General features: G+C 41.2%; 1 protein-coding gene across 1 annotated transcript; it reads left to right on the top strand.

The window, feature by feature from the left end:
• Window positions 1-10,796: 10,796 nt before the first annotated feature.
• Window positions 10,797-11,994, top strand: LOC311180656 (olfactory receptor 7A10-like; the record flags this gene model as incomplete). The annotated part of the gene is made up of 1 exon (XM_084248570.1): window positions 10,797-11,994. The coding sequence occupies exon 1, from the start codon at window positions 11,155-11,157 to the stop codon at window positions 11,992-11,994; it is 840 nt and encodes a 279-aa protein (XP_084104696.1). The 5' UTR covers window positions 10,797-11,154.
• Window positions 11,995-12,718: the final 724 nt, after the last annotated feature.

Raw genomic sequence — 12,718 nt, 5'->3', positions numbered from 1 at the left:
AATGAGATTAAGTTCTTGTTATAACTATTCTTGCAAAGTCTTAGATTCGTGCTCCATTGTGCTTAATGCATTCATGCTGATCCCGGTATATGTGACCATGCTTTATTTTTCCTGATATTCCATTTATTGTATGGATTACAATTCCTTGACATAGTTTCTATATGATGAAATCACTAAAGTGAGCAAACTAGCTGCAGTCCCTGCTCATGTGGATGTTACGTTATGACAGAGAGGGTTGAGCACAAGGAAAATAGCGCATGTGGGATATGATGGTCTCAGGAATAAAAACACGGAGGAAAAGGACAGGCTGCTGTGGCACCAGCAATAAACATGGATCTGCCATATGACCCAGTAATTCCACTCCTAAGTATCTGTCCACAAAATTCAAAAAATTAATTTGAAATAAAACTTGCACTCCCGTGTTTATTGCAGCACTACATGTTATAGCTGAAACATCCGAACATATGAACAGAGCAAGAACATGTAGTATATAAGCACAGTGGAATACTACTTAGCCATGAAAAGATAATCGTATGCCATTTGTGGCAACATGGATGAAAAGTGAAATCATAATGCTAAGTGAAAATGAGTTTTGATAATGTTAAATATCAGATGATGTGATCACTATATGGAAAAAGTAACTAAATGAATAGACTAAGATAATCTGGGAACCTGACCCTTGATGGCTGACCACAGAACTGAACCACCAAGCAGGGAGGCCTGAGGAAGGGGAAACAGCAAAGAGGGAAGGAAGCACAAGGGTCTGTGGTGGCGGAATATGGGTGAGTGGGTGTGGGTGCACTATGGTGGCCATACCTGGTGGGGGTACCCCAACATTCCTTCAGTTACAAATAGATATGAATAAATAAGGATAAAGGGCAAGGTTCTTGATTTTTAGGTAACCAGTATCTTAAATTGCAAAGGAAAATAACAACTTTCTTTACAACAGTTCTGGACAGCTGATTCTTTGAAAAGTAGAACACTTCTTACTTTCGCTCTCCATAGTGACTTCCAAATCTCAGCTCTGCCTCAATGCAGAGGACACAAAGCCCTAAGCGTGCATCAGAAAGTGTGTGTGTGGCTGAAATAAGAGAAATAACCCTTATTACAGGTAAGAGAAGCACAGATTAGACATCTGTGCCAGTGGAGCTGTCTTCTGTAATCAAACATTCAGAATTTAGCTGAAATAGAGGGAAAACATTGTATTTTACGTAGGGATTCAATGAAGGATCATTCGGCTCAGCACACGTAACACAATCTACATCTAGAAGATCAGCAAATGTACAATGTCATGTGCAGGGACCTCACTCGGCAGCAGGATGTCGGGGCCTCCTGCCCACTCTCTCCTCTCACCCCCAATCTGGAGCGGCCCCTCTTCTCACACCCCTGCTTCTGGGATCTGTAACTGTGCCAGGAATGCTCCTGTAGTGACATTTTTTTCTGGCTATTTCCCCAAACCCAAATGTTCTTCACATGCATTTTTGTTGCCACGTGATATCTCCTTTATATAAAATATCCTGGTGACTTCACATTTTTTGTTCAAAGTCTCCTAATTGGAAGTGATTATAATGTTTCCTCTAGATTCAACCTCTTCATCCAACTCCATTATTTTACTTCACAATAATAATCACCATAGGAAATATCATTTACCGAGATGACACACAAACTTGTTCGGGGCTAGGATTTTTCTTTAAAAAAAAAAACATTTATTTATTATTTATGCATAGAAAAACTGGGGTGCAGGCCAGAGGTGCAGTGGGAGAGAGGACTCACCAGAGACAAGAATGGGGAGCAAGACATGTTGAGCTACTGAAATGCACTGCTTCGGGGAGCAGCGGGGAGACAGGAGAGCTCTGCCTCACCTGTGGGTCAGCTCCTTGGCTGGGGATCAAACTCAGGCAGCCCTGGTGGTAGCTCTGAGATTTAACCCCTAGGACACCAGCAAGGCCTTAGGGCTAGAATTTTTAATGTCAGTCTCACTGCTTTTTCTCCATGATTCCAACAATGTTTGGATAATGTAATTGATCCAATGTATTAAAAAGAAAATATTAGGACATTTTCACATTTTCAAAGAAATTTTTGACTTGGAAAAATGTTTGAATTAGATGAAAGAATGGCTAATTATTTTCAGCATCAAGAGAAGGTGAGTCATGTATAGCCTTGAAAATTTCAGGTAACATGGGCCTCCCGGATGGTGCAGGGGGTTAAGCACAGCACTGTCAAGCTATCCATGTTCATGTTCATCTCAGGATTTTTTTTTTTTTTTTGATGTGGAACCACTTTTATTAAAACCAAAAGTTAAGAAAATACTAGCTTTTCTGGTGTTATCTAAATGCCTTGATTTGCTCAGTAACATATTTTTTAAAATAAATTTTATTTTTATATTCCCCATACAATGGCAACCCCCTTATTTTGACCCCAATCCCTCCCCTCCCCACACCCTACCCCCCATAGAATGTCTCTGGTTCATAGTTTTTAGTTGATTTTGATTTTCACTTTCTTATAGTTATTCATTTTCCTGGTCCCTTATTTAAGTTTTCTAGATTCCTGCTATGAGTGAGACCATCCGGCATTTTTCTTTTTCTTTCTGGCTTATTTCGCTGAGCATGATCCCTTCCAGCGCCATCCATGTTGCTGCAAATTGCATGTGTTTATCTTTTTTGAATGCTGAGTGATATTCCATGGTGTATATGGACCACATCTTCTTGATCCAGTCATCTGTTTTTGGGCATTTGGGTTGTTTCCAAAGCTTAGCTATTGTAAACAGTGCTGCTATAAACATAGGGGTGCAGGTGTTCTTTGGAATGGATGTTTCTGTGTCCTTTGGGTAAATACCTAGGAGTGGAAATGCTGGATCCTATGGAAGCTCTATGTTTAGTAGGTCCAGAAATCTCCACACGGCTCTCCATAGTGGTTGGACCAGTTTGCACTCCCACCAGCGGTGCAGGAGAGTTCCTTTTATTGCACACCCTCGCCAACATATGTTAGTGCTAGTTTTTTTGATATGTGCCATTCTCACTGGTGTAAGATGGTATCTCATGGTCGTTTTGATTTGCATTTCCCTGATGACAAGTGATGTTGAACATTTTTTCATATGCCTGTTGGCCATTTGCATTTCCTCTTCAGAGAAGTTTCTTTTTAGCTCTTCTGCCCATTTTTTGACTGGATTATTTTCTTTGTTGTTGTTGAGTCTCATCATCTCTTTGCAGATTTTTGTGATCAGTCCTTTATCATTAGTGTTGTGTACAGAAATGTTCTCCCAGTTGGTGGGGTTTCTCTTTGTTTTGGTTATTGTCTCTTTTGTTGTGCAGAAGCTCTTTAATTTGATGTAGTCCCAGCTGTTTATCTTTGCCTTCACTATCACTGCTTTGGGTGATGCGTCTGTAAAGATGTCTTTGATGTGAATATCACGTAGTGTTTCGCCTAGATTTCCTTCTATATATTTATGGTTTCAGGTCTTATGTCTAGTTCTTTAATCCATTTTGAGTTGATTTTTGTGTATGGTGTGAGGTAGTGGTTAAGCTTCATTCTTTTGCATGTAGCAACCCAGTTTTCCCAGCACCATTTATTGAACAAACTTTCTTTGCTCCAATGCATAGTCTTTGCTCCTTTGTCAAAGATTAGTTGGCCATAAATCCGTGGGCTTATTTCTGGATTTTCTATTTGATTCCATTGGTCTGTATGTTTGTTCTTGTTCCAATACATGCAGTTTTGATGATTATGGCTTTGTAGTATAGTTTGAAGTCTGGGAGTGTGATGCCTTCATTCCCTTTTTTTTTTTTTTTTTTCCAGGAGAACTTTGGCTATTCGGTATTTTTGGTGATTTCATATGAATTTCATCAATAATTGTTCTATTTCTTTGAAGATTGACATTGAAATTTTGATTGGAATAGCATTGAATCTGTATATTGCTTTTGGTAGGATGGCCATTTTAATAATGTTTATTCTTCCAATCCATGAGCAGGGGCTGTCTTTCCATTTCTTTGTGTCCTCTTCTATTTCTTTTAACAGTGTTTTATAGATTTCTTTGTATAGGTCCTTTACCTCTTCTGTTAGATTTATTCCCAAGTATTTGAGTTTTTTGTTTCGATAATAAAAGGGATGGTTTTTTTGATTTCTTCTTCAGATTTATTGTTTGTATATAGGAAGGCTACTGACTTTTGCGTGTTGATTTTGTATCCTGCCGCTTTACTGAACTGATTAATGAGTTGAATTAGTTTTTCTGTGGAGTTTTTGGGGTTCTCTATATATATTATCATATCATCTGCAAATAGTGATAGTTTTTCTTCTTTTCCTATTTGGATTCGTTGTATGTCTTTCTCTTGTCTTATTGCTCTGGCTAGGACTTCCAGTATTATATTGAAAAGCAGTGGTGAGAGTGGACATCCTTGTCTTGTTCCAGATCTTAATGGAATTGCTTTCAGCTTTTCACCATTGAGAATGATACTAGCTGTTGGCTTGTCATAGATGGCCTTTATGATGTTGAGGTATGTTCCTTGTATCCCAAGAATTTCAAGGGCTTTTATCATGAGTGGGTGTTGCACTTTGTTGAAAGCTTTCTCAGCCTCTATTGATATTATCATATGGTTTTTATATTTCTTTTTGTTGATGTGTTGGATAACATTGATAGATTTTTCGGATGTTGAACCATCCTTGTGTCCCTGGCATGAATCCTACCTGGTCATCGTGAATTATCTTATGGATACATTGTTGGATTCTGATAGCTAAAATTTTATTGAGGATTTTTGCATCAGTGTTCATTAGGGAGATTGGCCTGTAGTTTTCCTTTTTTGTGTTGCCCTTGTTCGGTTTTGGTATTAGTGTAATGTTGGCTTCATAGAACGTGTTTGGTATTGCCCCTTACTTCTCAATTTTTTGGAAGAGTTTGTGAAGGAAAGGCACTAATTCATCTCTAAATGTTTGGTAGAATTCATTTGTAAATCCATCAGGTCCTGGGCTTTTGTTTTTGGGGAGGTTTTTGATTACCATTTCAATTTCGCTGCTTGTAATTGGTCAGTTTAGGTGTTCTATTTCTTCTTTATCTAGCTTTGGGTGATTGTAGAGTTGTAGGAATTTGTCCATCTCCTCTAGATTGTTGAACTTGTTTCCATGTAACTGTTCATAGTAGTTACTGATTAATCTTTTGATTTCTGCTGTGTCCATTGTGATTTCTCCTCTTTTATTTATGATCCTGTTTATTTGTGCTTTCTCCCTTTTTTCCTTTGTGAGCCTGATTAGGAGTTTGTCTATTTTATTTATTTTTTCGAAGAACCAGCTCCTGGTTTCATTGATCTTTTGGATTGTTTTTTTAGTTTCAATTTCATTTATTTCTGCTTTGGGTTTTATTATTTCTTTTCTTCTACTGGTTTTGCGGTTTTTTTGTTGTTCTTTTTCTAGATCTTTGAACTTCAAGATTAGGTTGTTTCTTTGAGTTCTTTCTTGTTTCTTGATGGGAGCCTCTATTGCTATATATTTTCCTCTTATTACTGCTTTTGCTGCATCCCATACATTTAGGAAATTGGTGTCCTCCTTGTCATTCAATTCAAAGAATTTTTTAATTTCTTCTTTGATCTCCTTATTAGTCCATTGGTCTTCCAGTAGTGTGGTTTTCAATCTCCATGAGGTAGGAGAGTTCCTTGCCTTATTTTTATGGTTTATTTCTAGTTTGTTGCCTTCATGGTCAGAAAAGATGGTTGGTATGATTTCGATCTTAGTGTATCTGTTGATGGTTGTCTTGTGCCCCATTATGTGTTTGATCTTGGAGAATGATCCGTGTGCGCTTGAGAAAAATGTGTACTCCATTTTTTTGGGGGTTTAGTGTTCTATAGATGTCTGTTAAGCCCAAGCACTCTAGGTCCTTATTTAAAGCTTTAGTGTCTTTACTTATTTTTTGTCTCGTTGATCTATCCATTGTTGATATTGCTGTGTTGAAGTCTTCCACTACATATGTGTTTTCTCTGATGTCTGTTTTCAGAGATGACAATAGTTGTCTGATATATTTTGGTGCTCCTTCATTTGGTGAATATATGTTAATGAATGTTATTTCTTCTTGAAGTATTGTCCCCTTGATCATAATGTAGTGACTGTTGGGGTCTCTCTCTCTCTCTTTTTTTTTAAAGATTTATTTATTTATTTATTCATACAAGCACTGGGTACAGTCAGAAGCGCGGGAGGGTGAGAGAACCCACCAGAGCCAGAGCGGGGAGCAGAACAGGCAGAAGGACCAAAGTACACTGCCGAGAGGTCTTTTTATCTTTTGAGTTTGAAATCTGTTTTATCTGATATAAGTATAGCTGTTCCTGCTTTCTTTTTTGTTCCATTTGCTTGCAGGATTGTTTCCATCCTTTAAATTTGAGTCTCTTTTGTAGCTAAATGTGTTTCCTGGAGAGAGCAAAAGGTTGGGTTTTGTTTCTTAATCCAGCATGCGACTCTGTGTCTTTTTATTGAAGAGTTTAGTCCATTTATATTTAGAGTTAGTATTGATATGTTAGCATCTCTATTTGCCATTGTGTTTGTCTTTCCTTTGATTTTATTTATTTGTTATTTTAATAACTTTTTTTTTTTTGGCCTTCTTTCATTGTTATTCGTCCCTCTGAGGTTGTGGCTTTAGGATTCCTTGTAGTATTTTTTGGAGTGGGGGTTTATTCGCAATGAAATTCTGGAGTTTGTTTGTCTGGGAAGGTCCTTATTCTTTCTTCATAGAGGAAGGAGATCTTTGCGGGATAGAGTATTCTTGGTTGGCATCTGTTTTCTTGGAGTCTGTTGACTATGTCCCTCCACTCTCTCCTTGCCCGTAGTGTTTCTTCGGAGAAGTCTGATGTCAGCCTGATTGGTTTTCCTTTGAATGTTATCTGTTTCTTCCCTCTTGTCAGCTTCATTATTTTTTCCTTGTCTTGGATTCTTGGAAGATTTACTATTATGTGTCTTGCTGTATTTTTCCTTTCATCGTGGAAGTTTGGTGTTCTTCTTGCTTCTTGTATATCAATTTTCAGCTCCTTCTTCACATTTGGGAAGTTCTCTTCAATTATCTCCTTGAATATTTTCTCTGTTCCTACATCTCTCTCCTCTCCTTCTGGTATTCCTACAACTCTTATATTTCCTTTCCTCATGGAGTCAGAGAGTTCCCGAAGTCTTTCTTCGGTCTTTTTCCTTCGTACTTCTCTTTCCTTTTCTGTTTTGGTTCTTTTTATTTCTGTGTCTTCAAGAGTACTTATTCGTTCTTCCATTTCATCTATTCTGCTTGCATTGCTTTTCCCAGCGTTCTTTAGTGCCTCCATTAATTCTTTGATCTCCTGCATTTCTTTTACTTCCCTCTTTAGGGACTCAATTTCATTCTTCTGATCGTTGATTATTTTTCCCTTATCATTGTTTTCCTTTATGAGTTCTGTCACTTTTTTAATCACGGCAATTTTAAATTCTCTTTCTGGAAGGATCAGAAGTTCTTCCAAGTTACTGTCGTTGCAATCTGGGGGGTGGTTTTCTTTTTGTGGAGTGCTTTTTTCCTGAGGAGTTGCTAGGTTGCATGTGGTTCTTCTACTCCCTACTGTCTATTTTCTAATTTGCCATATGCATTGGGACACTGTGTTGCAGGGATTGGCTGGCATCTTGGGTGAACTTCTCTGCTCCCCTCTGGCTCCTCTGGGAGCCATCTGTCAGTTTCAAGCAGTCTTTACTGAAGAAAGGTCCCTGTTCTAAAATGCCAATGCAGGGACACACTCCCCTGCGTGCCTGGTCTGTCCCGGTGGTGGGTTCCTGCTCCCCCTCTGGGCTTGGACTGCAGGCCAGAAGGGGCCTGGTGTGGGCAAACTACCCAGCTCACCTCTGACTCTTCAGGGAGCTGGTTTCAGGCAGTCTTTATTGAAGAAATTTCCCTGTTCTAAAACGGCAATGCAGGACGCACTCCCTGCGTGTCCGGTCTCAGGTACGCTCTTCTGCGCCCCCGGTCTGCCCTGGCCGTGGGTGCCCACTCCCCCTCTGGGCTCAGACTGCTGGTCAGAATGGGCCTGGTGTGGGCTAACTTCCCAGCTCACCACTGGCTCCTCCGGGAGCCTTCTGCTGATTTCAAGCAGTCTTTACTGAAGAAAGGTCCTTTTTCGATGAGGTGTTGGTGATTTTTTTTCTGGTCGCTAGGTGGCGCCAGAGATCTCTCCTAGTGTCCTTGGGGAGCTGTTTTTTTCACCCCATGGGACGGGAAACAGAGTAGGAATGGTGGGGAAAACCTCAACGGCTTTGGGGTGCTGTGTCTGCCTTGTGCCCCACTGTCAGGAACCCACGCCCCAAATTTCGTGTCCCAGGTCTCAGTTCCAAAGCCCTCAGGTCCAGGATGCAGGCTGTAGCCCAGTTCAGTGTCCACAGAAATGGCGCCTTTTGCACCCCGCTCCCGTGTCTGGGTCCCTGGTTTCTGATTACTCAGTGAGGGACTTTCACCTCAGTGAGGGCCCTTGTGCATCTCCCCGCAAGCCTAGGTTGCAGGCGTGGGGACGTGGGCAGCCGCGATCAGCGTTTGATTTTCAAGTGCATCGCTTTCCCGCACGCACAAGCTTACCGGCTAGCCTGGGGCTGTGTGTAGGTCTCCGGGGGTCTTTGTTTTTCTCTAATGGCGCCTGAAGCCGTTTGCTCACCTCTGCAGTGAATCCTGCAGGGTTCTCCACAGCTCCATTTCACGGTGTGTGGTGGCTAAAATGGTTCCTGTCCACTCACAGTCCCGCTTGATGCGTAGTTTGTTCTTGTTGGTTGTTTTGGTTTTTTTGTTTGTTTATTTTTTCCTCCTTTCTGTTGGTTGGAGAGTGCCGACTTTGTGGGAGGGGGAGGGTAGCAGGTTTTTGAGCTTTCCTCACTTCTAGTCCTCTTTTATGGCAACTTTCTTCTTCTGGTAGTTTGCTGGAGCTGTCCGTTTATCTTCCGTGTCCCAGTTCTCACTGGGTCCTGCTGCTTTTCCTCCCTATTAACTTCTTCTTCTTTTTTTTTTTAAATAATAAATTTTATTTTTATATTCCCCATACAATTGTAACCCCCCATTCTGACCCCAATCCCTCCCCTCCTGCCCCCCACCCCCCAAAAAGTGTCTCTGGTTCATAGTTTTTTGTTGATTTTGATTTTCACTTTCTTATAGTTATTCATTTTCCTGGTCCCTTATTTAAGTTTTCTAGATTCCTGCTATGAGTGAGACCATCCGGTATTTTTCTTTTTCTTTCTGGCTTATTTCGCTGACCATGATCCCTTCCAGTGCCATCCATGTTGCTGCAAATTGCATGTGTTTATCTTTTTTGAATGCTGAGTAATATTCCATGGTATATATGTACCACATCTTTTTTAATGGGAGATCTAACTTGCAGCGTTTCCTCACCGCCATTTTGATCCACCTCTTCAGGATGAGTTTAATCCCTGGCCAGGGAGCTAACCACATGGCACAACAGACCTCTCCTGTCTCTCCCACTGCTCCCCTCAGCAGTGTATTTCAGTCAGTATGCCTGTTCTGTTCCCCGCTCTCTCTCTGGTGAATCCTCTCACCCCCCACATGTCTGGCCTGTACCCTAGCACTTGTATGTATAAATATATGAATCTTTAAAAAAAAGAAAAATTTAGGGCCTCCCCTGGTGGCGCAGGAGGTTGAGAGATGCACTTTGATGCTGTCCGCAGCCTCTGCAGCACCGGTTCGATCCTGGCCGGTCGTCAAGGGTCCCACATGGCACAGCAGACCTCTCCTGTTATGCCTGCTGCTCCCCTAAGCAGTGTGTTTTGTGTCTGCCTGTTCTGTTCCCCTCTCTGTCTCTAGTGAATCCTCTCACCCTCCTGTGCATTTGGCCTGTACCCCTGTTCTTGTATAAATAAATAAATCTTTAAAAAAAAAGAAAGAAAATTTCAGATAACAGGCACAATCTCTATAAGATGAAATACATTAACTGAATGTATTCAAAATAAAATCATGCCATTTAAACTCATTTTTTATATTTTAAAATTTTAATTTATTTTAAATATATTTTTACATCGTCCTTCATTTTTTTCAATGTATGCTTTCTCATCTTAGTTATAGTCCCCATGAAATTCCCACCATCAATTCACCCATGTCCCATCACCTTAGTCCTTGTGCTCTTCCCACTCATTTTGATCCAACTACCATCTTCCCTCCTGCAGAATGTCTCTAGTTATAGTTGCCTGTTCATTTTGATTTTCACTTTATTATAGTAAATTTTGTCCCTGATCCCTTATTTGTATCCTCTACATTCCTCCTGTAAGTGAGACCATCCCGTAGTTTTCTTTTTCTTTCTTGCTTATTTCAAGAGCATGACCCTTTCCAGCTCCATCCATTTTGCTACAAATGGCACGAGTTTATCTTTTTTGATTGCTGAGTATTATTACATTGTGTTTATGAATGACAGCTTCTTGATTCCGTTGTCTATTTTGGGGCATTTGGGTTCTTTCCATAGCTTACATACTGTAAATAGTGCTGCCAAAAACATAGGGGTGCATGTGAACTTTGGAATAACTTTTTTGTGTCCTTTGGGTAGATACCTAGGAGTAATTGCCGCATGATATGGAAGCTCCATCTTTAGCAGGTTGAGGAACCTCCACACAGCTTTCCATAGTGATTGGCCCAGTTTTCACTCCCACCAGCAGTGCAGGAGAGTTCCTTTAACAAAAACAAAGAGAAGGCCTACAGATTGGGAGAAAATTTTTGCACACAATACGAATGATAAGGGAGAGAACACAAAGATCTACAAAGAGGTGAGGAAACTCAACAAAAAATAGAGTAAACAACCCAGTCAAAAAATGGGCAGAAGAGCTAGAAAGAGACTTTTCCAGAGAGGAAATGCAAATAGCCAGCAGGCATTGAAAAAATATTGAACATTACTTGTAATCAGGGAAATATAAATCAAACCACAATGAGATACCATCTTACACCAGTGAGAATGGCACAATAAAAAAAAAAAAAAAAAAAACAAACAAGCAACAACAAATATTGGCAAGGATGTGGAGATAAACTCATTTCCTGATTGCTCTGCTGTGGTTAAGTTGACATCACTTCTGTCTCCATCCCCCAGGCTCACCAGCAACCTGGCACCAGGAAACCAAACCCATGCCACAGCGTTCACCCTTCTGGGGCTCTCAGAAGAGGCCTCGCTGCAGCCCCTCCTCTTCTGGGCATTCTTGTCCATGTATTTGGTCACTTTCACTGGGAATCTCCTCATCATCCTGGCCATCGTCACGGACCCCCACCTGCACACCCCCATGTACTTCTTCCTTGCCAACCTGTCCTTTGCCGACATCTGCTTCACCTCCACCACCGTCCCCAAGATGCTGCTGAACATCCAGACACAGAACAAAGCCATAACCTACGCGGGCTGTCTCAGCCAGGTGTTTTTCTCCATAATTTTTGTAGGAGTGGACAACTTCCTCCTGACAGCCATGGCCTACGACCGGTTTGTGGCCATCTGCCATCCCCTGCACTACATGGTCATCATGAACCCCCAGTTCTGTAGCCTCCTGCTTCTTGCATGCTGGGTGTTAAGTCTTCTGGATTCTCTGTTACACAGCTTAATGGTTTTGCGACTGTCCTTTTGCTCAAAGGTGCAAATCCCTCACTTCTTCTGTGACCTGGACCAGGTGATCCAGCTTGCCTGTTCTGACACCTTCCTCAATGAGCTGATGATATATTTAACAGCGGGGGTTCTGGCATTCATTCCTCTCAGTGGCATCCTTTTCTCTTACTCTAAGATTGTATCCTCTGTTTTGAAAATCTCCTCAGCGAGCGGCAGGTACAAAGCCTTCTCCACCTGCGGGTCTCACCTCTCCGTGGTTTCCCTGTTCTATGGGACGGCGCTCGGCGTGTACCTCAGCTCCACTACTACCCTCGACTCCAGGGGCAATGCAATCGCCTCGGTGATGTACACAGTGGTCACCCCCATGCTGAACCCCTTCATCTACAGTCTCAGAAACAAGGACATAAAGCAGGCCCTGGTGAGGCTCTTCAGCTGCACAGCAACCCCAAGGTGAAGGGTGCCATTTCCTCAGATTGTCTGGTCGGGAGCAGCAGGGTTCACAGTCCATTGACTGAGTCATGATCCTGTCATCAGTCAGTCAGAGATAATCTGTGCTTTGTTTTATGTACACAGTTTAACGTCAGTTTTTTTAAATATATAATAAATATTATTTATTTATTTATTTTGGGTGGAACCCTTGCCGGTGGCCGGGGATTGAACTTGCGCTGCAGAGGCTGGGGCAGCCTCACAACCCAACACTCAATGGCTGCACCACCAGGGGAGGCCCTATTTGCTTAATTATTTTTAACTGGTATGAATACTGGGAAGTATTCAAAAAAAAATCTGCATGACTTTTTCTTTATTGAAATGTTTAAAACAGGAAATTGGGTACTTACAAAATAATAGAAAGATGGAGGAAAATATATACAACTCTATTGGGAAAAATAAGCAATTTATGGATTATCTGCAGAAAAATCTTGTGATATCACAGTATCCATGGGTGTCCAGGGCTAAAACTCAGCTGTCCCTACTCCTGTCCTTTACTTCCTTCCTTTCAGTGCTTTGTTGTTGACCCATAATACTCCTGTTCATGTTATTTTGCTCAGGGTTTGTGTTTCATTTTTTCTTTCTTGTAGAAGAACTCCTGTCAGTTTTTATGGTGAGGCAGGCAGACCTGATGGGGATCAACTCCATTGGCTTCTCTGGGGAAGCTTTTATTCACATTCATAATTGAATAA

This window comes from Talpa europaea, assembly GCF_964194135.1.
Source record: "Talpa europaea genome assembly, chromosome: 12".
NCBI classification, from domain to species: Eukaryota; Metazoa; Chordata; class Mammalia; order Eulipotyphla; family Talpidae; genus Talpa; species Talpa europaea.
Note: the sequence above shows the minus strand (reverse complement) of the source record. Positions and strands in the feature narration are given on the sequence as shown.